General features: G+C 36.4%; 1 protein-coding gene across 1 annotated transcript in view; it reads right to left on the bottom strand.

The window, feature by feature from the left end:
- Positions 1-27,877, bottom strand: part of RALYL (RALY RNA binding protein like) — a gene marked incomplete at both ends in the record, with an annotated part of 297,150 nt that overhangs the window by 34,897 nt on the left and 234,376 nt on the right. Inside the window, 2 exons of the mRNA XM_079533404.1 lie at positions 5,408-5,440; positions 21,153-21,228. Of these exons, the coding sequence (XP_079389530.1) occupies positions 5,408-5,440; positions 21,153-21,228 (109 nt within the window). The remainder of the gene's footprint in view (positions 1-5,407; positions 5,441-21,152; positions 21,229-27,877) is intronic.

A 27,877-nucleotide genomic window follows, 5' to 3' on the forward strand; every position in this document is an offset into this window, starting at 1 on the left:
CAGGTAGGCAGTGCTACTGGTTTCATATTAACAGTGCAAAATGATTCAACTATCTCTTCTTTTCCTCTTTTTCACTTCACTGAAGGAAAATAATTTTGTAGTTATCTTTCTTCAAAAACCAGATGAGAACAGTAAGAATAGTGTCTGCTCCTTCAGCTGGTGTTATCTGATAATAAGAATGAGAAGCATTATTGGTGTTTGTTCTACAAGAGCTACAGAATGTGGGTATGTTCTGCTTTGTGCCTCATAACCTAGTGTCTGAAAAAAAAGCACAGACTATGAATTGAAATAGTCTTTATAATATGGAAGTGGATTGATTAATTCATAACAATGGGAATTTGGTTTTAACCAGGCATTTAATTTTAACTGTCAATTCTTAAGAATAAGATCCCTCAAAAAGATGTCTGTGTTCAGGACTTTCTACAGATTTTCTGCAAAATATCCTTATTGAAAAGAAACCTTCAAACAGAAAATATGGGAGACAAATTCCAGCTGTTAGATATTTCTCAGAATAATTCTGCAAGAAGAAAATTAAGGAATTTTTCTTTATGCATTTTGGAAGTATTTCATAAAGTTCAGCACATCTACATTCCTTCAAATGTTCTAGAAATACTTCTGATTCAAATGGTATTTTGATTAGGCTGTGATTTGAAAATACAAACCCATGACTATTCTGTATTTTCTATAATCATATACTGTCTAGAAACAGGATCTTTGTGAAGAAGGCAGTAGTTCATTCAGAATTGTAGTGGCTTTACTGAGAATGTCAAAAAATACAGCAATTAGTGCCAGTTGTACCTCTCTTCTTTCTTACAAGACAGACAACTATTCATCATGTAAAAAATGCACACAACACGTTAATTTCAGATACAGCTCTCTCTGGGCTTTACTCCTAAATTTATAATGTTTACGGCAATCAGTCAATCTTGAAAATAAAAGAAAAAGTCAGATGTTTGTATTGTATTTTCTTAAACATGTACACAAAAGAAAGAGATTGAATCTCTGCTGACAGTCAGATGCATAAAACACATGTATTTTCAAAGCCCATTACACTGAACAGCTATTGCTTGCTTACCAAGAAGTAATCCCATTTCTGCATCGGGTGTAGATGCATCTAAGTTCTTGCTAGACTCGGAAAAATCAGCTCTGTTTCTTACTTGCTCTCTTTGTCTCTTCTGAATTCAACAATATGCAACATACTATTAAATGGCGCTGAGAAAGAGGATGAACAGTTTTTAAAAGTTTGAAGAACTGGCATTTTGGATTTTGTTTTGTTTTGTTTTGTATTTTACAACTGCATGTTTTAAATCAAAGACTAGATATTATTTTAAAATCTACATACAGTTGTATTTAACTACAAACCACTCATTTAAAAAATTGTTATTGTGTGAGTATGGGTTGCGTTGCACTGGCACAGCTTGCTCAAGGGCTGTGGAGTCTCCTCCTTGGAGATCTTCAGAAGCCTAGCCTGGACATGGCCCTGAACCTCCTGCTCTGAGTATCCCTGCTGGAGGAGGGGATGGCTCCTTCTGAGGACCCTGCCAACCTCAGCCATTACTGCCCATCTCTTGCATAGCGAATGATGGAGCATTGGTGTGGTGGTTTCACATTTGTAAGAAGCCAAGCTCCACCATGCTGATCTTTCACTTGCTCTCCTCAAAAGAACAGAGGGGAAAATACGATGAAAACTAAACCCTGGTATGTTGAGATAAGTGAGATTCTTTAACAGTTACTGTCACAGATAAAACAAATTCATGTATGGAGAATATTGTAATTTAATGTCAACTACCAGCAGACTAGAGGAGTGAGAACTAAAACCCAGAACATCTTTCTTCCCATCCAGCTTTCTTCCCATCCCCTGAGTGGAGCAGGGGAATGGGAAATTGTGGTTGTGGTTCAGTTAATCTCTGCTGCTTCCTCATGATCACTCTCTGCCTCTGCTCCATGTGCAGTCCCTCCCACAGATGCCATCCTTTCCATACTGATACCATGTGCCCTTCCCACAGACTACAGCTGTCCCAGCACCGCCCCAGCACAGTTCCACACCATGGGGTGCATTCTTCAGGAGAGCACTGTTCCCACAGGTACAGTTCTTCCAGCCCTCCTGCCCCACCATGGACTGTTTCCATGGGCTACAGCTCTGGCCTAGAGCTGCTTCTGTGGGGATATCCATAGGCTGCAGCTCCTTCAGCCACTTCTGCTGCTGCCTGTGGGCTCCTCCATGGCTGCATATGGAGATCTGCTCCACTTGGTACCTGTAGGTCGCAGAAAGACAGCCTGCTCCTGCATGAGCCTCTCCTGGGCTGTGGGAGTTCCTGCTCTGGACCTGGAGCACCTTCTGACCTCCTTCTGCACTGGCCTTGTTGCATGTAGGACTGTTCTCTCACATTTCTCACTCCTCTCTCCTAGCTGCTGTTGTGCAGCAGTTTTTCCCTTTCCTGAATTCATTCTCCCAGGGCACACCCAGCATCACTCATGGCTCTGCTCTGGCAGTGCTGGGTCTCTTTTGGAGCAGCAGGAGTTGTCTCTGATCTGACATGGGGCACTGAGGGCTTGTCATGGAGACCACCCTTGCAGCCCCCCCACCAACACAACCTTGCCACGTTAACAAAATACCCTGCTATATCTTTTTGCATAAAAAGAAAAATAAATGCAATTTCCTTTACTGAGGGAGTACAGAAGATGTTGTCTCCCAGCATTTGAGAGACAAACCACAATAGTGAGAGGTGAGGTCTGCTTGTGTCAATCACTGTCTGCTTTCTGAGAGAGAATAAGCAATGTGTTGTTTTAAGAATCACTTTTGCATTGTGGGATCTCTTTCTGGAAAGTTGTAGCCCAGTACACACACTGAGTGCTCATGCAAAGCGTGACAGGCTCAAGCTCTTTGGCTGTCCCACTTCATGTTCCCTTCCTCTACCTAAAGAATTAACAATAGAAAAGCATCAGAAAGCCATTATTTTCGACATGGCAAAATGAAAAAGGATAATTAGCTCCTATAGGCAGTATAATGAAAATGTGGAAATAAATCTCTGTTGCAGAAGGGAAATAAATTAAAGGCTTCCCTGCAGGACCAAGTTATCTGTAGGAACCAAAAGTAATACAAGCTGTTGCTTTTACCAATTCTGGCTTCAAGAGGGGCTGAGGGCACTGGTGTTAGTCTAACCAAGTCTCAGTATTTTTTTTTTGCAAACTGCCTATCTTAAAGGATAGATTGTTGCAACTATGAGTCTGGTTAAAACCTCAGATACATCTCAGCATGAGAGCTCATCCCCTGAAGCAATGAATTCCCACATTACTGTGGGACCAGGAGGAACATCTCTCTCAATACAAAGGAGGTGGATGTTTGCTTAGTCCCCTCCTCAGAGCACAATGCTCTTGCTTTTTTCAAAAAAATCTTATTTGAGGTGGATGAAATGTAGCAGTAAAGACAAAATTAGGAAAGAGGTGGTGTCCAATTTTTGCATTTTCAATCATTATCACTATGAACTTGAAAAAATAATTGAAGTACATTACAGACAAACATCTGGAAGGTTCTGGGAAGAAGACAAATATATTTATTCAAGTTAGACTTCCTCAAAGGAGTTCAGATTGTCAATAAAGTCGCATACAATGACTATGGGGAGATAATGTGCATTTACACCATGGCCACCACTCCTCTCATCTGGACAGGAACCCAAACATGAAAGATAACCTTTCCTCCTAGGTTCTCATCCATATATACCTTAAAATTGCAAGCAGAGTTCTTCAAATCATGGCATGAGCTACAAACATACAATTTATTATTTTACGATAACTGCTGTTTAAGATGAATTGCTACTACTGGCACAGACATTGCATTTTATTTGCTTCCTGGCATTTATTTATTTATTTTTCAATTTTATTTGCTCTTCAGCCACAGCAACATGAAACTTTTTTTTTTTTTTTTTTTAATAATCTTAAAGTTGAGGTTTTCCTGTAATCATTACAAGAGTGCAAGCTTAAAAATAAATAAATAAATAAATAAATAAAAGAACTAGTATAAAAAGTACAGTATAGTAAATAGTATGGAATATAGTATATATATAGTAAATAGTATAGAATAGTATGAAAGTTACAAAGTGGAATAATAGGAAGTAATAATGAAAGTGATTAAATCTGGTAACAAATTTGGACATTCCAAAGTACACAAACCAAGACCACCTCCTTGGTTCCCACTTTCTTGTGCTCCTCCATTTGATGAACATTTCACTTATTATTCAACAATTTTTTTTTTTTTTTCTGGTAGAAAGAAGGTAATTAATTAAATTAAAATGTACTCAAAGAAGCCAAAGTTACTTTGTGCTAAAAAATCTGAAGCATATCCCAATCTTGCTCACACTGATTTGTTGAGTTTCTATGCTCTTAACTGATATACTTTGCTTGCTGTTTTTAATTCACACTTCAGAACCTGAAGTAGTTTTACATCTGTAGTTAATACAGTAACTTGGAAGCTATTGATAGTTATTTGGTAGAATTAACCTTTACATGGCTATTTTGCACTGGCATATTTTATCTGCAGTTTACATTTTTTGTAGCATGAAATACATGGACTTGTGAACGAGGAAAAATGAGAATGGCAAGAGAAAAAGCGTGTACAGTTTTGAAGGAAGATGAAGTGGGAATGAGAATGTTAGAGTGAGAATGAGAAAGTGAGGAAAGTTTTAAAAGAAGGAAGCTAAACAAAAAATAGGAAGTGAACTTTATACTCAGAAGTAAAACACAGATACCTATCACACACAAATATATACATATACATATCAGGAATAAATTTTGTAAAATAATGATTTTTTTTCAAAATGCATCACTTTTAAAAGTAAACTTTTAGAAGGATAAGATAATAATTTTAACAGAGACTAAGTAACTGTTCTCATGGTTATGTGCCTATGAAGACAATAGCTGTAATAGGCATATCATTGTAAATGTCACCTATAATAAGGCTAAAACATATTTTTCTAATTTACAAATTTGATGTTTTCTTTCTGTTACCAAGTTACCACTAAAACTTTATTTTAAAAGAAACTACCAATTCTTCAGTCATCGGCTTAGACAAGTGGTGTAGAGAATATATGACTGAAGAATCAAAACAATGAAAACAAAATAATAAAACAGCTAATTTTTGCTACAACGTTAAATTCTTAAATGTTTTTAAAATATATATATATATACATATATATTTAGTCAGTAGAATCAAAACATACATTCTAGTAATTTTTTTGGAAGAAAGATACCTACAGCTGCTGTCTTTATAGATTGATATCTACTTTTCATAAGCTTAGGTATAGCAAACAACTGAAATGTTGATAAGAGGTATTATCCCATACATTATACTGTATAATAGTTGAATATATAAATAACAACATTCTATAGAAATAACCATATTCCTACTTACCCAACAGACAGAAAAGGTTCCTTTGATTCAAGTCTGTCAAGCAAATAACATGAGTTTAATATATAAATATTAATTCAATTTTGTAACAATCGTATTATTGATTTAAAATGAATACTCTCAATATGAAATTAATTTGGGGATGAATGCACAATCTGAAAAGCATAGAAGGGTTTGACCCATTATCCAAGGAGCTTCAGCTGAAAGGAGCATCATTTACTTGACTGAACTTTGGTTTAGCAATCATTTATGAAGCAGCACATCTAAATGCTTTAAACCTCAATGATTCAGATGATTTGTGTAGCCAGGCTAGATTGAGCAAGTAAAGGATTTTTTTTCCCCCTTAATGGCAATGTTTCAGGAAAGATAATTATCTTTTATTTTTTTCAAATTTAAATAAAAACAAAATAATAATAAACATAATAAACATAATTTTTTGTGTGTAAATTTTAAATACTTTCCTAATTTTCCTTATTTGATGGCTTTCACACCCATTTTGTTTACTTTTTGATATCTTCTATTTCTATAACATGCTCATTTCTTCATTCTGAGAAATAGTAGCTGATCTGCCACAACCAGGTTTGCACTGGAGCTGAATGTCTCCATTTTGGTAAACGCTGAATCACACACAGTTCCAAAAAATATCATCAAAAATGTCATTCTCAAATGCCCTGCCATTACTGCTGTCTATGTGAGGAGCTGCACCACTGCAAAGTGTCAGGAGACTCTTTTACTGGTAGATTCCAGCCAACCAGGATGAATTTAACAGTCCTCGTCTGTATTATTTTACTCTATTTTTGCTCCACTTTTTGTAACTGGAAGTAATGCCTCCTATTTATTTCCGTGGAAATTACAACAGATACAAAAGAACACAATACACAATTCGATAGAGCTCAGCTACAAAACACAATTTTTCTACATGGTCACCACCACTACCTATGAATTTTTACCAGTGATGAGCAAGAGCCTGTATGCAGCACTCATAAAAATCTGTACCACTGGAGATGACCCACTCTCTCACAACTTATGAAAAGTTATGACGGCATCCACACTATGAAACTGTTGCCCTTGCTGTCCATCTGTGATAGATCCAAACAGGTGGCAGAAGGCGCAAATTCTGGTCTATGAGGGGGGTGTGTTAGGACAGTCTATCCAAGGCAATGTGCTCCACGGTCTTCAAACTGCTATGGAACCTGACACTGTAAGGTGTCGTAAGGAACCCATGTTGTAAGAGAAAGGCTGTCGTTTTCTCTGGTGTGACTCTGGAACTTTGAGCTTTCAGCTTAGTCAGCATTGTGATGTAGAGGTCAGAATTGATGGCTTGTTCGGGTTCCAGGAAATCAAGAAGGATCACCCCTTTCCTATCCCAAAAGACAGTGCTCATCGCTTTACTCACTGTGAGATGTGTCTTTAATTTTTTCTTTGACTACTAATTCACATGTTGCCACTCTATGGACTGCCATGATGACTCCAGATCATAGTAGTGACACTATGTCTTGTCATCATTAGTGATGAGATCCAAGAAACTATCAACTTCAGCCTTGTATTGGTTGAATAAGTCCCGACAAACTTGCATATGATATTGCTTCTGTTCCTGTGTATTTATAACTGTATTTTTGAAAGCATTATATGATACTGTCATTAAAGAATATCACTTTTTTTTTTTTTTTTTTTTTTTTGTGAAGTATTAGCTTTTTAAAAATACATTTTTTACAGTTACCATTGGAAATTTATTTTTCATTTACAGTATGTTCTTCAGATGTACTTCAAAGCCTATTTTCAGGAGATTAGATCTCCAGTGATTTGTAAGAGTGACTTTAGATTTGAGGAAAGTAGAAGTATATCCAAAACACAGTAACTTTTCTCTTGTCCTTATGGGTATACCTGGACTTTCCATTTCTTTCTGGAGTTATAATCCACATAGAAGTTAATGAATAGAAGAGGAGTCACTGTTGTTTATTACTAGAAGCACAATGGAAGCCTGAAGATGTGTCTGCTTGTATTCCCTGCATGTTTCTCCAGAGCAGCCCCACTGCTGATGCAAATGCTTTCCATCCCAGACTGCTGTGCTGTGCACCAAACTCTCACAGCACCAAGATAATGAGTATCCTGAGATCTCCCATGCTTAAGAAGTATTCCAGAGAGCAATGAAGTGACAGGACCCTCCACATGAGTGCGTCAGTCCTTTTCCTGCAGGATCTGCACCAGTCTCAAACCTAGTTTGTGTTATGCTTTTGTTGTATTTTTTTCTCCCATTTTTCTGCTTAGTGCAATGAGTCAATCCTGTAAATTATCCAGAGTTTGGCTCAAGAGATTATCTATGAGCAAAATGAGCAGAAATGAAAAGCCTAGTAACATTTTTGCAGACGTCACAGCATAGAAACTATGTGATGAAAAGAGACTTGGCACTGTTATGATGGAGGATATTTTGGTGGATTTTACTTTCATATTAAAAGCATGTGATAGAATGCCCTGCGGACAAAATACTGCAATTAAAAATCTATTTGGAATCCATTCTCAAGATAGAATTCAATTTGATTTAAATAGTGTTGCCCTGAGTTTGACCCCTTGCTAGTATATTCGACAAAATGGTTTTAGATAATTTGCTTCATTACTTTAAATTAGTTCAAGTGTTCCTCATAGTAAAGGAATACAATTATCTGCTGCCCTTTTATTTAAATTTCTAATTCAGTATATGACAAATTAATATAAAGGTTTTAAAATTGCAGCACCATATAAAATAACATGCTATATCATTTTTACAAATGCCATTTATAAATAACTTTTATAGATATTTTACTTTCTTTTCTAGCCTGCAGTAAACCAAATTCTCTTGAGTTCTGAAGAAATTTCACATAATTAAATGCAGTTTCTCAAAAAGAGTAATACTGATAAGCACTGAGAGAAGTGCTGTCATGCACCTTCTGGAAAAAATGTTAAAACTGAATTTATTTATTTTTTTGAAAAAAAAAAAAAAAAAAAGTATCATTTATGCAAGAAATACTGAAGTGTGCAGTAAACAAGAGGAATAATATTTTAATTGGGTAGGAATGGTAATGAAGCTGCACTGATCAGGACTTTTCATTCTTTTCCTGAAATGGTTTTCCCACTAGAAAATTTTGGTTTGTCCAAAGGTCTAGGGAAAATATCAGTTTGAAAAGTTGGAAGGCAAGTTGACTGGTAGCAGAAATGGGTCATGGAAGGCTGAGGTTCTCGTTCCTTTTGATTCTGAATTAAGTTTTATGAAAAGTCTAACGTTCTTACCTACGTATAATTGCAAAAGACAAACATATTTTTATGGTATTAGAGTTGCTCAACTAATGTCAGCCACTGTAGCAGGCACAGATAATTAATTTATAACCACTGACATGATACAATACTGTCACACCATGTGTTTAAGATAAGAACACCAGAAATTTCCCATTTAGCATTTTACCACTTGCAACAGAGCTCTTGTCTTGAGACATTTTACAGGTTCTGATTTAAAAAAAAGTGTATCATTATTTTCCTTGCTGCTAAGCTTGCCTACACTAATGCTGATTATCTAAATTCCATCTTTGATATGGATTGAGCATGGAGATAAATAAAGATAGCATTATTGCTTCTTGTCAAGGAATCATTGCCTCTCCTTCCCAAACCTATTTATAGGAAAATGTAGATAACATTTCTAACAATGTTTGTACTGTACACAAGCAAATGAATTTTAGGCAAGTATTCTCCAAAGTAATTTATTATGAATCAATATTTTCCTAGTGGTGATCATATAATTTCCACCTCTACAGAGCAAGTAAAAATATGTGGAATATAAGTCATTTATTAGTCTTATTCTGACTTTTCAGTGTAATAAAACTGCCTATCCTGAATCAGAAAAAGCAATGATCAGGAACAAAATTGTCTTAGACAATTCATTCTGGGTTACAACTTCAAATCAGATTTCTCCAGGAGAATAACCAAATGTTGCTGATGTCATATATTGCCTTGTCTGACAGTGACTACAATTGACAGGAGGCAGAAAGAATTAATACTTCTAACAGGAATCCAAAGAATTTCAGCTTTTCATTCATGTGTAGAAAAATCATGAGTTAATTTTCTTCATAGTGTCTGTTATGATGCTGGGTTTTAGTTCTGGAAGAAAACAAATGCTGATAACACTCTGTTGTTTTAGTTGTTGCCACAACAACTAAATCACACAGAGCTGAAAATGTTTGAACTTCTTGTCCTGCCCTGCCAGTAAAGTGCACTGAGGGGCACAAAGATCTGGGAAGCGTCAGAATGAGGACAGCTGAATTAAGCTGCACAATGGGACACACCACTACAGAACTGGAAAAGATTATCATATCCATCTAATAATCCATCCTTCAGGTAAGAACCCTCCTGACCCTAATTGTCTTTCCCAGCTGAAAACATACTCATTTACTGCCTTTGTTCCAATAAGCAAAGGAAACAAACTCAAGAATGAAAGGAACTCCATGTCACTGCTGTAAATATTAATTTGGTTTCCTGTGATACATTAATACATTTTGCAAAAATCTATACTTTCAACAAAAGAAAGAATTTTGAAAAAGGTTTAGTGTGTACTTAGCTATCTACATTAAAGTCCTCTTTCTCACAGCTTTAATCAATCTTCGCATGAAGTTTGTGTCACCTGACCCTTTTCTGCTCTGAATCAGAGTAAGAATATTCATGTCAATATGATCAGGTCTAAAAATGTCCAGAATTAGTTCACCACGTTGGGCTGAACAAAATAGCATTGACAGATCTAATGCACACAAGCAATACTGTACTGTGCAGCTATTTGTAGTCACAGATAGATGGAGGTTTATGCAGGCATTGCCTTTGAGGATTCCAAGGCTAGATCTTTAATCTCCTTTTCCCTCAATGACACTACTAACTCTTGAAAGTAGTTACTGGAAGGGCAATGTTTTGACAGTGCATGATTCATGCTTGTCATGCTGTTTCCTGGAGTAATCTCACTCTTTCAAGACCGAAAAGTACAACATAAAGTTTCATGCCAATAGATAAAATAAACTGCTCATTTCTTAGAACTCATAATGGATTCACACATACTTATGAATACATCTTTCATTTTTCAGTAAAATACCTGGTGTTTTTGAAATATTCTGAGAAGAATAGCAATCATAATCTAATAAAAAAGCATGCAATTTGTAACACATTCCTAAAAAAAAAAAAAAGAAAAATCTTTTGAAATTATGCATCATCTGCAGTATGCAAGTATAAATCCTGGCAATCAGGACAATATATTTTCAAACGGGGTACTCCTTGACTGGCACATTCAAGAAATAAGCTTGTGGGAAAATTTCACTGCTAAGAGCTCGCTTAATATTAACATGTTGCTATTGTCCCTCTGTGCTTTACACAGCATAGCCTTTTATGCTATTTGTAACCTTACTCAACAATCCATTTTCTCTTAAACTAAAATCGTTTTTTCCTGATATGATTCTTAGGACTAAAATGTATTTATTGTAAGTTGCAGCCCCTCATTTATCCAGCCTTACTTATGTGTTCACAGAAATCTAAATTGTAATCCAGTGTCACGTGTCTATGGCTGTTTCCAAGCCACCTAAACTGCATCCTTGCAGTATATAAACATCTCCCAGACCAAATTGCATATACAATTCTACACAATTAGAGGCGTTACTTTACATGACAACAGATGTCTAATTAAGAGCCCACAAAATGGAGTTCAGCAGCACAGCCTGCATTACTGATTATAGGATTACTAAATTCATAAAAATGAGTAATTCTGCTGTTTGTTTGCCATGTTAGCAAAAACCTGCTCTGTTCTCTGTCAATAATAGTTTTTCACTTTTAAGACTTCTCTGATGTTAAGACAATTATCAAACAACAGTGGTTGGAAAATGAGATACTATTTGTCTGATATCTGTCTCATGAAAACATGAATGTGGAAAAATTACCAAGGTTTCTGTTTCTGATTTTTCTTTATATGATGCAGATACTTCCATTTTTCTTTTTAAGATAACAGAAGCACAGCTGAGTATTTACAGAAGGCATCATTTTTTTCTGCTACTAAACAATGAATCCAAATTCTGATAATTTCTTAAAACAAATGTAAAAAGCCATGAAATATTGAGGGGTGGAAATCTCACATATGGCTGGGATGGAAACTGGGCTCAAAACTGGGCTCAGACTGTCAAGATTGGATGGCTAAGTGTATTATTTCTGTTTACCTGCAGGCAAAATCATCAGTGGTCTAGATCTTTTAGGAATTTATTTTCTGATTTATTTATCTGTCAAAAATTGTTCAGTTTTATTAGCACCACAAACACTTGGATAAAAAAGAAGGCTTAGTAATTTCAATGCCATCAAAAAGTAGTGAATATATTTTCTGTTCCACTTAAGTATAAACAGTGAGAAAAACATGAAAAAAAATCAGATAGTTTCACAGTTAGTTACTTTTGCTGTGGTATACTGCTTTAGGCTTCAGAGGAGATAACAAAAGGCAAGAAAGATTAAAAAACAGAAAAAAAAAAGCAATAATAAGAAAACCAGCTATTTTTCTCCAAACTTGGTAAACTCTTAGCATGAGTGTGATTAAGGTGTCTGCGCTTTTGTGGAAGAAAACAACATCTGCCATGTGATACCATATATCACCATCTGCAAGAGGACAAATACTGAGCTAGGAAAAAGGAATGGACCTCCTATGCAGATGTGTGTAAATAGGTGTCATTGATTTCCTCCAACAAAGTAAAAAAAAAGAAATTGCTAAAAGAATGTAAGTCTAAGGAGTAATTTGGCAGAGGGAAGAAAGGTGAGTGCTAGTTTTACTATATGTACAGGACAATCCTTCAAGTCAAGATCATAGTTTAAAATTTCTAATGGAGAACAAAACAAAAACTGATGAGTGGACAAGGAATACCTGCCTGTAGTCACTAGAAATAGTTTCTAAAAGGAAGTAATAGTTTTATAATACTGGAGAGAAAAGGAAAAAAAAAAAATAAATAAGTCTTACTGTCCTTCTTATTGAAGTTACAACATAGTTTGGAAATAGTATGACTGAAACTATAATCCAAGATGACAAGTGCATTTGATAGAATAAGAATCTCTTGATCTTTTTCCTCTATCTGTGATTTGTCTTCAAGGTTTTCCTGTGTATTACCAAGGATGTTCCCACTCTTCCTTCACTGAAGTTATTAGGTTCTGACAATTCATGCCTGGATCATGTGAAAGGGCAAACTTAGGCCCCTGGCTGGCTCTCCCAACCCTTTTGATCACATGGATTTGCTCACTAAACAGCTCTGTGACTGCAGTTAAAGTGACATTACTGAGAAACACAGAGATGTGTATATATATGGCCAATGGCATCCTGGATTGTATCAGAAATAGTGTTGCCAGCAGGAGCAGGAAACTGATCATCCCTCTATATTAAATGCTGGTGAGACTGCATCTTGAGTACTGTGATCAGTTTTGGGCCTATCATGGCAAGAAAGATATTGAGGCCCTGCAGCATGTCCAGAGAAGGGCAACAAAACTGGTGAGGGGTCTGGAGCACAACTCTTATGAGGAGCAGCTGAGAGAGCTGGGATTGTTCAGTCTGGAGAAGAGAAGGCTCACGGGAGACCTTACTGCTTTCTATAACTACTTGAAAGGAGGTTGTGGTGAGGTGGGTGCAGGACTCTTCTCCTGCATAACTATCAATAGGACAGAGAATGAGGGAGAGGGAATTGCATCAGGGAGCTTCAGGTTGGATATTAGGAAAAATTTATTCTCTGAAAGAACAGTAAACTTGCTACGAGTTGTGAGAATTTCAGAATAAATGATCAATTATTTTCCTGTAAATTTGTGAATGCTTCAGATGTGATCTCTGAGAATATTATTTAAAGAAATAAAATACATTTTGTCAGATTTAAAATTATCTCAATTTAAACTTCAGTCTTTTTTTCAGAAGAAACCATAAACCAACAGTCATTTCAAATATATACCACCGCACTGAAACAAAATATTTTATGAAGGACAGTAATCAAGTGTATCAAAAAAATGTATATAAAAAGGAAGTACTTTATACTTACTCAAAAGAGATAGACTGTGTGATCTCAAAACAATGCATTCATTAAAAAAATTACATTCCATAAGCATAAATAACTTTTTTTTTTAGATCTTGTAAAAAACCCTAAAAATTGAGAGTCATAATCACATTTTAATGCCATTGTAAAGTATCAGAAAATAATTGATCAGGTCTATTTTCTGTTGATTGTACTGTGCTTCTAGATTCTTGTAAGCCAACAATAAAAATGAAACAAAAATGCAATAAGAGAAAGAAAGAATAAAGAAGAATGTTATAATAAATCTAGAACAAAATCAAGAAAGGTCCTTATGCTTGCAGTTATTTTTATTATATAAGTATAGCAGTAGTTAATACAGCATATAGTTAATATCTTGCCAACAGCACACTACAGAAAGCATTATGCAAAATACTGCAGTATTCAAATAGAATAGTAATGCATGTTTGGCACAGAACTTTTTGAGTTTGTTATGTTTTCAAATGTGAGGAATGATCTTAAGAATTCTTCTTCCCTGGAAGAGGTGATCATGTTGCCAGGCACTCTGCCTGTCATACTTTCTCCTGAAATGAAGAACGCCCAGGAGCACTCAGGACATCAACTGGAAATAATGGATGGCTGTGAGGAATGGAAGACCTACCACATAGTACAAAAAAATATCTTAATATACATCTGAGAAATGGACAGCAAGCAGGGAAAGGCTGTAAGCAACTCTTTAAGCCTCTGGTATGAAACAAAACTGCAAACCTAAAGAATATGGAAGACGTGCAGCATAATCTAAGCAATTTTGTAATGGGTATTATAAAAATAAAATGTACTGAGGAAACTGACAGAGTATTTTTGTAAAAAAAAAAAAAAAAAAAACACACACACACAAAAAACCCTTAAACATTGATATTAAAAACATAATCACGTGCTGTAAATAAAAGGAGATCTCCAGTATATTAAAACTAGACTTCTGAATAAACTAATTTCCTTCACAGGCCACAAGATGTATGCCATTGTAATTGTTGTTTAATATGGCTAATGAGTAGCATGTTAAATCAAGCATGCTGAATTGCACGGGAATTGGAAATGACTGCATTTTAATGCCACTCAGAGAGAACTGAACCATAAAGTCTGAAACTTCAGAAAGCACCTTCTAAAGAGCATGGCCTCCAGGGGCACCTTTGCCCAGACTACAAACGGCTAGTGCCATAGGAACCCAACTAACACAGGGTAGAGATCAGGCCAGCTGAAGCAACATGAGACAACAAGTTCACTCAGTATTTCCTTATACTAAATTCATCACATTCCTCATCTCATTCTAGAGCAGACCTCATCTTGGTGGATGTCTAGCTTGAAGGCTTCATGACCAGCCAGCAGTGGGAATACTAGGAGTAGACCTTGAATAACTCTTCACTGGGTCTTCGAGATGTGGCTCTGAAGCAAGACCTGTTTTGCATATATGGCTTTATAGGGAAGGTTGGAGTGTGGCATTAAGGGGAACTTATGTTCAAAAACTCTCAGATAATTCTTTGAAAGCTTTGTTAATTGTATAATCAATAGATATTAAGATGCTACAATCACAAAATAAACAAGAGAGTTAGGCAAAGTAGATTATGATAGCAAAAGAGAATAAATGGAAGGCTTACCCTTAGGCTAGGCTCACCACAAAAACACCAGAAGGAGGGATCTCCAGACAAGATCCTTCCTCACTGGTAGCCAGCTCTTAAATATGTCTAGGAGGCGTGGAGCCTGGCTCCACCCCTTCCGGCAGCACAGGTGAATTGTCTTCACCTTTGCTCCTCTGGCTGACTCATGGCTCGCCTCAGGTGATCAATCAGAGGTTCAGGCCATGACTCAGTAGTTCCCATACAGTTAATCAACTAGAATACTGAATTATGTTGAAGAAGAGTGAACAGACACCCCTACAATGCTCAGTAATTATCTTCCCATTTTACTTCCAAATACTAGTTCCCTGCTTTCCTACATCATAAAAGCATTAATTCACTCTCTGTGGGGGTTGTTCTTGGTACACAAACTAGTTCTGTCAGCAAGCATACTTGCATGTAATTTGGCCAGTTTGCTCCCAGCTCCCTCCAAATAGTACTAGTGACACCACATTAGATTTGGCTCCGTGTACCCAACACGGTCTCCAGCAGTTCTCTCTTCTCACCTCACACACCTCATGTCTGCAGCAGCCATATATGTTTTTAGGCTTCTAAAGCTTTCAGACCATATATTTAATACCTTGTAAACACCTTGATGAAGAACCAATATGAAAAATAAATGGCTAAAACAATTTTATGATGTAATGAAATGAAATACAATCCATTTGATTATTTATTTTAGTTATTTTAGTTCTACAAGATGAGGGATGGAAGGATTGAGCTCAGTTCTGCTGAAAAGGACTTAGGGGTACTGGTGGATGGGAAACTGGACATGAGCCAGCAATGCCTACAGCCCAGAAGGCCATTTGTATCCTCGGCTGCATCAAAAGAAGTATGGCCAGCAGATTGAAGAAGATGATCCTACCCCTCTACTCTGCACTGGTGAGGTCTCACCTGGAGTACTGTGTCCAGATGTGGAGTCCTCAGTACAGGAGAGACTTAAACCTGTTGGAGGGCATCCAGAAGAGTGCAACAAAAACAATTCAAGCTATGGAACACCTCTCCTACAAGGATAGGCTGAGAGAGCTGGGATTGTTCAGCCTGAAGAAGAGAAGGCTGTGAGGTGACCTGATAAGAGTATCTAAAAGGGAGCTACAGAAAAGAAGGGGACAGACTCTTTAGCAGGGTCTATGGTGAAAGGACAAGGTGAAATGGTTTTGCACTAAAAGAGGGTAGATTTAGGTTGAAAATAAGGAAGAAAGTCTTTTACAGTGAGGGTGGAGAGGCTCTGCAACAGGTTGCCCAGAGGTATGGGGAAGACCTCCTCCCTGGAGACATTCAAGGTCAGGTTGGACCAGCCTCTGAGCAATTTGACCTAGCTGCAGATGTCCCTGCTCACTGCAGGGGAGTTGGACTATGTGGCCTTTGAGGGTCCCTTCCAACTCTAAGGATTCAATGATTCTAAGATTCTATGAGTTGGATACTTTAGCAAATGGCATTGTATAATGCATCATAGGATATCACACATCTGAAAATACCGCATTGCTGGCACAAACAGATCCAGAAAGCACACTGATGGTAACCTCTTGGTACAATCCATAAGAGAGACAACTAGAAAAGGCATCCTCCTGGATTAGTTGCTTGTAAAGAGAAGGTCTTGTGAGTGAAGTGGCATTTGGTGGCCATCTTAGCCTCAGTGACCATGAAGTAGTTGAGTTTAAAACCTTTGATGACAGAAAGAAAAAAGGGAGAGTGAATTCCAGGCTGTTCAAGGAATTGCCTGATTCTGTTTTTGAAAATACTGCTGTTCATCAGCGCTGTTCACTTTTTAAGTATCACTTCTTACCATCATAGGAACAGTCAATACCAAAGTGTTAGGACTGGGAGGTGCAGAAAGTCAGCTTGGCTGAACAGGGATCTTCTGAGCTTAGGTGGAAAGTTATGGCCATTAGAAGAGAGGCCAGATTTCATGAGAGAGATGTTCTCTGCAGGGAGAAAATCTGTGCAGCCAAAGATAAATTGGGATTGAAGCTGGACAGTTCTGTTCAGGACAACAAAAAGTTTCTTGAACATGTTTCTGCAGATAGCATAGGGCCAGAGTTAAAGTTTGTTAAATGACCGTACAGCACATCTACTGTTTCCTCTTTACGCACTATATCTACTGACTTATTAAAGAAAGAAATTATTTTGGTCCAACATCATTTCCTCCTGATAATGCAGATGGATTTTTTTCTTTTTACCATCTTACTGTCCTGTAGGTGTTGACAAATTTTGTTTCTGTTTTTTTTTTTTTTTTTTGTTTCGTTTTGTTTTTTTTTCCTACTGCATATTTGGGAACCAAAGCTGGGCTGATCTGATAATTTTATGGCTTCTTCTCTTCTTAAAATATAGGTGTACACCTGTCAATACCTGCTGTTATTCTACCTTATGTGACCTCCATAAGTTTGAAAACAATCAATAATAGTTCACACACAAATTCAGCTAGTTCATTACAGTCTTTAGGGTGAATTTCATCATAACATTCACATTCACATTCACATTCACATTCATATTCACATTCACATTCACATATTGGTTATTCAATTCTTTGATTCCATCCCTCTGGCTAAAATTGATTTTCTTAAATAGCTTGTCAACTAACTTTTTTGCTAATGCAAAAGAAGCTTTTCCTGTATGGTCTACTATTTTCTCACCTTTCTTACAGCATGATAAAAAGTTACAGATTTATATAAAATTATATAAAAGTAAAAGTTACTCTAAAACCAGTCTTTTTGTTGTATTCTATACCTTCATTTTCCTTCGGCATTCTGGTTTCCTGTTAGAGAAAAGCCAGCACACTCATGGAGCTGAACTGAGTGGTGCAGTCAATATGACAGAAGGAAACAATGCCACCCAAAGAGACCTGGACAAATTTGAAAAGTGGGTGAACCACATGAACCTAATTAGGTTCTGCAAGGTCAAGTGCGAGGTGTTGCACTTGGGTCGCAGCACTCTGAGATTAGACAAGGGGGAAGAACTAACAAAGAGATACATATAGAGAAGGATTTAGGGGTCCTGGTGGCTGAAAAGCATGATGCAAGCTAATAGTGCGCAGTTGCATCCTGGAGAGCCAACTGTATCCTGGGCTGCATCAAAAGAAGCAGCTGGACTTGTTCAGCCTAGAGAAGAGAAGGCCTCATTGTGTCTTCCTAGTACTTAAAAGAAGTTAATAATCAGGAGGGACTTTTTACATGGACTGATAGTGACAGAACAAGGGGCAATGATAGAGGGAAATTTTTCACTCAGAGAATGGCGAGGCACTGCTCCAAGTAGTTATGAATACCCTATCCCTGGAGGTGTTCAAGGCCATGTTGGATGACCTGGGCAACTTGATCTAGTGGCTGGTAACCCTGCCCATAGCAGGAGGTTGGAACTAGAGGATTTTTAAGGTCTCCTCCAAACACATTCTATGATTCTGATTTTCTTTTTCACTCACTCATAGTCACGTTATCTTTTTTTCACATTTTGTGCAATTTCTTTTCACTTTAGAGGATGTTAAAAGATCTTGATGCTTACATATTTTTCTTTATTATACTCCTATTTTTTCTCTACCTTATGCACAGCATATGCAATTTTTAATGCACTTCTTTTATTATTAACATTTCTTTCCAAGAGATCCCACTTATCATATCTTGAGCTCATTGAAGTCGGTCCTTCCTGAAATCCACTGTTCTTTTTCTACTTCTTACAGTCCTCCTTTTTCAGAGTGAATATTTTGTTAATTTTTAACCAATGTTCATTGTCAAATAAAATCTAAGGTAACAATTTTTCCACTTAAATTTCTCCAGGTTTGCTGTGTGTTGGCCCTGGCCGACAGCTTAACGTCCATACAGTCAATATCTGACTCCCCACCCTCATTTCCTATTGTTTCCTTTAGATGCTGGAAAGAATAGGAAGAGTAAAATCAAAGAAATCTCATGGACTTTAATAAATGCAGTTTAATAAAGGAAGAAAGGAAGGGAATAAGAACAAGTGATGCAAAAAATTACCTTTCACCTGCCACAGGCAGACCAATGCCTAAACATCAGATTGGCTGATCAACAAAGCAATAGGTACATTGGAAGACAAAATGCCCCATTTTTTTATTTCTGGAAACTACTTGATACAATATAGAATATCCCTTTGGTCAGTTTGAGCCCACAGTGTTCCTTCCCAGTACTTTGCCACCCTCAGCCTGCTCACAGCAAAGGCACAGTGGGAAAAAGTGAAAGCCTTGATGCTGGTCAATTACTGTGCAGAAATAGTCAAAAATATGATGTGTTTTAGTGACAAATCCAAAGCAGTAATATAAGGGGGCCTAAGAAGAAAGCTAACTCCATCCCAGCTGTCCTCAGTACGATGAAGATGTAGTAAATACTGACTTTGCCAATAATTTTATAAGCCATTAACATTCTCCCATATTAATATGCTAACAGATAGTGGGATAACAAAACTTCTCCATTATCTTCAGGTGAAGGCTTTTGCTAGTTATATTAAAACAAACAAGCAAACAAACAAAAAAAAACCCTAATGTAATCTAAGAAACTAGAAAAATAGTCTGTTGGAGATCCATAAGATGATACAACCAAATATCATTTTTTCTCTCTAAAGATCTGTCAGAACTTCCCACAGTGACTTATCACTGTCTTGTCTGTAGAACATTTATGAGAAACCATTCAAAAGCTTGGAGGTGGAATGGTATATAGATATCAGAAACCACATAACTTCTTCAAACATCTTTTGAAATACAGAGGGACACAGTAACACAGTCACACATGACTACCAGTTAAACCTACAGAAATTAATGGGTTGCAAATGACAGTAATGATAAAGCAGAGTTTATTTTCCCCAAAAGTAATTTCCCTATTGCTTCAGTTAAGGGTAACTTATCCCACCCTTGAATTTCCATATGATAGTTTCAGACCAAACCTGGCTTTAAAAGGTCCAATATGAGTGTCTCTCATTTGGCCACCAACATGTCACTCTCATCTATCTGCATTTCAGCCATGGAAGAAATTAACCTTAACTCCTTTCATGGATCTGAAGTTTTTCCTACTTCTAAGGGAAGTGAGGTTTATTGAGCAGTGGTGTCTTGTGCATGTCTGTCTATCAATCTCCCTAACAATGTTTAATTGTTCGATATTTTTAATTATTTTTTTTAATAAAGGTAGGGATTTCTTCATGTTTGTACAAGCTGTATGAAAAAAAAATCATCTGGGAATAGGAAAAAGACACTATCAGTGCCTTCCTGAACACATGAAGATGAATTCCAGTCTTGATAGACATTGGTTCTCACCCTTGATACACATATCAATGAGAAATCAGTGGTTTTGCTCTCAAATTATTAGTTATTTCACCAGCAAATACAAAGAGACAAGAACAGCCACAGTCAGGCAATAAGGCATAAGGATTAAAAATTGAAATAACGCTCATTTTTTAAAACAGAGCCAAATAAATTATTGATTGTAGTTCCAGAAGTGAGGACTTTAATAAACAGTTCGCAAAACACCCCACTGGTATTTCTGTCAGTGGTTTTTGTAAACGACAGTTTTATAATTTTATTGTATACTTCGTATAAAATAATTTTGTTAAATGCTGCATTTTTATATGGGCCTTAAATCTTCTTGTCTTCTCTGTTGTTTCCATTTTCACTTCAGAAAAAGTAGAGGGAATTTGTTTTTCTAATCAAAAGAGGGGCATTATTTACATACTGTGATAATCTCATCTAAGTACCAGTCAGGAATTTTGCTAGGCCAATTCCTTGTTGGTGCCATTTAGGTTTTTTTGCTACGAGCACCAAATAGAGAGTCTTTATTTCTGGAAGTTAGAACACTACTCTGGGTAGATTCAATAAATGCACATAGTCTCAGACTGATTCTTTTGCTCACATTCAGAAACTTTTGGTGTGTACAAGAGCTTGATTATATTTCATATGAAATCAAACCATAATGGGGATAGACCCCTTTGTCTATCTCATGTGCTACACAGTTGCATTACTGGATACATTTGGAAAAAATTAAACAAAATAAACATTTCAGTTTACCATAATTATTCTAATGAATCTGATTTGTATCATGATAAGGGTGAAATCTAACTTACCTGTAAAGTGCTGAAAGTGGACGTTTGTTGCCAGGTTTTGGTCTATATGGTTTTGGTTCTCCTGCCATGTTGATATCTGAAAGGAAACATTTGAAATCCGTAAGCCAGAGGTTTGGAAGGTGGAAACACTTTGCAAAGGCACCCTCAAGGCACTGGAAATGATTAATAGACATTGAAAATGGACAGCATATGTAAAATAGCTATCTAGTTTTTACCACTTTTAAATTGAAACTATAAAGCTTTCCTAAATATTCTTACTATAATGCCTGAAGGTTTTAGGAAAAATGTCATTTACTGGTAGGAGAGAAATGACAATTTTTACTAACATAAGTTTCTACTCGTGAAGATGAGGACTTCTGAAGCTATTACAGAAACTTGAATGGTAACTTAAATGTAGAGACAAATGATGAACTTAAATTAAAATACAGTTGTGAAGGGCTGCAGTGGTTGTAGAGAGTTGTTCTTTAAGATCTTGCAAAATGCAAATTGATCTTTAACTGGCACTTCATTATCTACTCAAAAAGAGAGTTTTCAAAATTAAATAAAATAACATGCATTTCCTAACCCAAATAAATATATTTTCTGTTCTTCTGAGTATCCAAGCATACTGTCTTTAAAATTTTAGTGGGTCAAAAGAGTATCTGTACTTGCACATACCTTACCTTAGATAAGTACTCATAATTCTCAACACCAGAAATCTTGTACATATATATATATTAATTTATATTATGCCTGTATACTTATCATTGAAATGTAAAAATACATGATGCAATACATTAGTCAAACTGGATCTCAAATTCTTCCCTTCTTTTGAATCATATTCAGAAACACACCAGGAAATATACATCCATCATTTTGAATGCTAGTAATAATTACCTATTGAGAAATAAATGCAGACAGGCCCTTTAGTGAAGAATGCTTTGCCTGAGCTGTCAATATAAATACAAATCTGTATTAAAAAGCACCTGGGTGTTGTACAGTCAACTTTACAACAAATTTCATGGAAAAAACAAATTTTCTAATCAGGAAACAAATTTCATGCCATTTGAGTGATGTTAAAGCTGCAACTCTGCTTGATTTCACTGATACATGAAAGGGTAACATTAAACAAAATCAGGAAATCAGAAGAGTTATTTCAGTGTTAAATTGCTGTGACAGAACAATATATTCCATCTACAATGGAATCATGTAGCAATAAAGACTTTTGAGAAAGCACATGTTCTTGTAAAGCCTGTGCTTAATCCAAACATGAAAGTAGCAGGGGGAAAAGTAAAGAAAACAGAGGTGTTGAATGAGAAAGCATCACTACACAGTGCAATGACACTAAAAAAACAAAACTTATTCATTTATGGTATTCTCTACCTCAAAACCTGAAATAAAAGCCTGAGACTGATGGATTGGATAATTTTAGTTTGTGCAAAGTAGGAAAAAAATATCCATCCGATATTTTCTAGTAATCAGAGACACTGAAAAATGTTCATCAGATTTTTTGAAAGCAGAGATTTTTCCATTGGAAGTATTATGCTTCAAACATTAAAATAATTTTAAATGCATTTTCCATTTAAATTCAATATTTTGAGATAAATTAACACATATTTAAAATTACATGTTCTGAAATGAAAAGTTTCCTATAAAATTTATATATACTTGGTAAAATCTTCTCCATAAAAAACATTTTGAAATTAATCTAACAGTACTTCATTCTTCATTCTACTATATTATAGAATGTATTAATCTTAGATCATATTCTTCCACAAAACATTACATTTGTTGTTTCAGTTGTCTCTCCCAATTAAGATGAATATTGGAGACAGTTTTCATGCTTTCTGAAATGCTTTCCTGCCATTAATTTTAAGCAATTGCTTTATTAAACATATATAAACCTTCCACTTTCATGGTTGTTAAAAATTCAGATATGATTCCCATATTTAAATGAATATAAATTCTAATGTTGGCCCAACAAAGTAAACATCAAGCATTTATTGAAAGTCACAGGGGAATTTTGATTGCTGTTCTACATTTCCATTGGCTCCTGGAAATAAAAAAATTGGAATGAAAATTTAATCTTGTGACCTTTACAATAATTAGACCTTTCCACACTATTTTAATATGTCAGCTTTAAGGTCATTGGCTTTATTGACTATTAACATCTACTACTAAAACTAGGACAGATTCTAGAGAGAAAATAAAAAGGTAGAATTGTAATCCATTCTTGGAAAATTCCTCAGGCTGTAGGATTCATCTTCATATACCTTCAGTGTCTATCATCTGCTTCTTTTTCAGAGCCACATGCCAGGTTATTAGTCTTAGGTACACGAACATTAAAGAGCTTTCAAAACTTGTTCACACCCTTCTCGAAGAGATCAATGCTGTTTTGATGATTACTCTTGCAGACATACCTTTGCAGGTCTATGGCATCTACTTTTAACAAAGACAAGTAGTATGGAAGACCTTGGGCTGTTTGCTACATGTTTGATTTATTTTAATCAATTGCTGTTGGAAAAGTAACATTTTAAGAAAACAGAGAATCAGTTATGATTCCCTTGCTCTTAAATAAATCTCTAAAGATATTAGCGGAAAACAGTGAACTATGTTACACAAACAGTAATAGCCAGAATTTCTCTTTAACACAAGAAATATTTTGTAGTAAAGCTGTACACATGGGCATTTTGTCTTAAAATGAACCTGAATGAATATCTCTGAAACTCTCTAAGCACTCTGTAGCAAGTTAAGGATGTATGCAGGAAATGGTCTGAAAAGTTAGAAAGGATTTTCACCCCATTATTTTTCAGCACTATCTACTCCAACCTCAATTTTCTAACCGAGATTAGAAGTGAACATGTCAACATTTCACAGGACAGATTATTTCTAGCTCAACTGGAAATCTTGTGAGATAACTTGTTCTCTTGCTTCATCCGTCATTAGTTTCACAGCAGACATTTACATCCAGTAGGTCATAAACCATGTGTCAAACAAATTTGTTGGCTACAGCACAGAGATACACCTGCACTAATAATTCCACCCTGAGGAATGCAGACAGATATCACTCCTTATGCTGTAAAATTAGTTACTGCAATTGTAGAGGAATATGAACTAGACAACTTGACAAAGCACAGAGATTCATACTCCTGTATGTGTAGAATAGCCCAGGGACTCTCATATTATTTGCTGATCAAATGCTATAAATGTTCACCTACAGAATAAGATAAAATCAGTGCTGAAATTCAAAATATTAGGAGATCATAATGAATAGGAAAGTAACTGCAAACAATTGGGATGCAGTAGTCTGTCTGCTCTTTCTGTGCTTTCAGAGTCAAATAAGATTACTTTCTGTATTAAAAGGAATGTAACTTCAGTTCTGTATGTTCAGGAAAGTATAGTTAAGGTGTGAGACCTAGATTTCATTCAATATCTTGTGTCATATGCACAATATGTCTAATTTCAAACGTAGTGTTTTTGTTTCTAATTATATCGGAAAGTGCCTAGCAATGAATGAAAAAAAAAAAAAAAGACCTTAAAAATATAATAGCAATATGCAATCCATTTAGAAAGAACAGTAAATGTATTCAGTGGCTACATAAATTGAACTGTTAGAGCAACTCAGCACAGCATGATTACTTTTCTCCCATTGCCCTTTCCTAATGTAGGCTGCCAATTCCTCTAGGCAGTGACCTAACTCCTCTAGTGGTGACCAAGAATTCTCTGGTGCATAAATCCTTCAGTTTTGAAGGGGCTGTATCAACCATTCTTGCTTATAGGTCTGCAGCTTAAGTAATTTGACAATTCAGTCCTGAGGGCAAATGTACAGATGCCCTTACACAGATTTTGTAAGTAATGTTAGTAAGTGTAAGCAATGATACCAAAAGTGTTGTATTCACATACTAGAAGTATTTCAGTACTCCTAAGTACAAATGTCGTTCAGATTATTTTAAAAGCATGATTGGAAAAAAATAGCCAACCAACCAGTTTTCTTTCCAAAAACAAATGCTGTAAACCGGAAGATTCAGCAAGCACAGGCTCATTACATGAAACTGAGACTTCAGGCTTTCTCCTGTATATCCAATGCCCATTTATCAGGCTACTTGTTTATTATAACATTAAATAGTGCCACTACCAGGCACTAGAAGTCAACTATCTATTGTATTGAACTGTTAGAGTGATTGTTGATATGACTTTTGGCCCCAGGCAGCCAAGTACTCTTCTGTACAATTTCTGGACATAGGCATAAAATTGACATGAACTAGGAATTGTTCCTAACTGGCCTTTAAGTTGTGACCACTTTTCAAGATAAGACCCTGAAAGAGAAAAGTCCTAGATATCTACAGTTATTGCAGGCATAGCTCCTGATGTGGGCTCAAAGGCAGAGAGCCTGGGAACCAAGACCAAAAGCTAAGGAAACTGTAAAGACCTCTGTAGCCAAACAACTAATTTCCATTAGATGCACTTCCAGACATTCTTGTAAATGATTGAAGACACGTTCCTTGGAAACTTCCAGTTTCTTGGCTTAAAATTTTGGTTGGAAAAAGCTGTCACTGTGTACTTCCAGACTATCTAGCTCTGTGTTAGACCAACCTTTTACAGAAGTACTAGAAGCCACAACTGTAGGAAAAACTGAAAAGAGAAAGAATTCATACAGTGAATGTAAAATTTATAACCAGATAGACGCAAGTGTTAGAAGAACAAAATGCATTTTCTCCTTTTTTTTTTTTTTTTTTTTCTTTTTCTTTTTCTTTTTTCACATAGCCTGAAGTATATAGAACTGAAGTAAAGACTAAGAGGTAGATGACATTTAGAGAAGCCCCTAGTCATGTGATTATAAGGGAATATCAGCAAAATTAACACTAATTTGTCTTTATTTTGTATTCTTTCCTTTGCCAGTACTATATATATCCTTCCTCTTGCATACTAAAGGAATTTTAATGAAGTTATCTGACATTTTTTGCACCACAGACTTTCTTTCCTGTGTTACATTAGTTGTGTGTTATCTCCTCCTTTTCCCATCTCTAGTACTAAAATGTGAAAAATGCAGAGAGGAAAAGACAGTTCATTCCTGTACCAAAATTATACAACTTACCAGAAAATTGAACACAAACTCAAATTAACTTTCATGGTTAATAAAATATTAAATGAAAGTCTGGATCACACATTTCCCTTTTCCATAATAGTATTAAAAATAATTTGTTCGTGAGACTCTCAGCTGCGTTTAGATTTTCTCTTACCACTGAAATAATTTGAACCTTTTTTTTTTTGTACAAAGATAACAGCTATTGTTAATCCTTTATACAGAAAGAGCTGCTTGTTGAATGGTATATGAAATTGCTTTGTTCAGCCATCTTTTCTTTCACTGAACACTGCTAGAATGAAATGAGGATATAGGGTTATATAAGCTATCATTCTTAACACTATTCAGTAACAGAAGTGTCAGGAGTTGTCTTGCTGGAAAGTCACTGTTTCTTGGAGAACCAGGATGGTGTGAGAACGGGTGACAGCTAAGAGGGAAATCCCGTCCCACCTATCCACCCATCACAAACAGTTCCTTCAGGGTTTAAGATGGCAACTTCTCCCACAGCTGCATGATAGAGTTCAAACTGTTTCACAGCTGGTGCGGAGCATTGGCCTCTTGATTTTTGTATGCCTGCTGCCATGTCTATCACCTCACTCCAAGTAATGGCTCAGTCACCGGACAGCTTCTCCTGACCCAATTGGGCATGCAACCAGCAGTAGTCTACAGCATGTCCAGAGAAGTGGACAATACTAATTCTGAGTCCTCTTGAAGATTCTCCATGGACTTTGCTGAGTTTTCAGAGACTGTGGCTGAGACCTCCCAAACCGCTTCTCTGCCAGTGCTCAAATCCCTGTAAATCAAATCCTGTCATAGGGTAGTAATCCCACTGGAACACTGGGCCGCAGGGGAAGGGACACAATGAGAAAAGTGCACGTCTTATGAAGCACTTTCTTTGGAACGGGAGCCCTGTTGATGAAAATCCTGCCCACTCTTTCTCTGTTTAGCACTGGGTTGGCAGGCTCCCCTACAGGATGATCCATTTTGCTGTTCTACAGGTGCAAGTGACTCAGATTTGTTTGCAAGCAACCACCTGGTCATAGCCACTTACCTATAGATCAGCTCAAAGGGCTGCAGGATTTGGGGTGTTAGATGTGAAAACCTCTGGTTTGATTTGTGTCACAGTGCCATAAAGCTGGCAGTCATACATGCAAACCAAAATCAAAGCCAAAATCTTCCTTGTAGTAGTCTTCCTTCTGTAGGAAGGCTCTTTTGATTAAACAAACCCATAGAAGATTTCTACCTACAATGTGGCTGTGTAACACACAGTCTGGCTAATTCTGCATATGCAGAAGATCAATGCTGCCATAAGGACGTAGGAAAGTGGTGGAAAAGTACATCAGGAACTGTCTGCTACCTTCAGAAATAAAAGTTCAGGCAGGGACTCTGTGTGATACTAACACCTGTAGTTCACACTAGCTAGTTCACACTGTAGCTTCTCATTGTTGCCATTAATGCGAAACAGAACTGGTCCTTGAGTTACAGCTTTTTCCAGAGAGTTAGGAACATCATTCTCTCTTTGGCTTCTCTTGATCATAATCAAGATGTCGTTTCCAAAAAGAAAATAGAGCACTTTTCTTCTCTCAGATCAAGCACAGTCATTGCAGGGCAGAAGCCAACAGGCTCTGTTGCTTTTCTCTGGTAAAAGAATATAGGCATTATC

This window comes from Tetrao urogallus (genome assembly GCF_951394365.1).
Source record: "Tetrao urogallus genome assembly, chromosome: 3".
NCBI lineage: Eukaryota > Metazoa > Chordata > Aves > Galliformes > Phasianidae > Tetrao > Tetrao urogallus.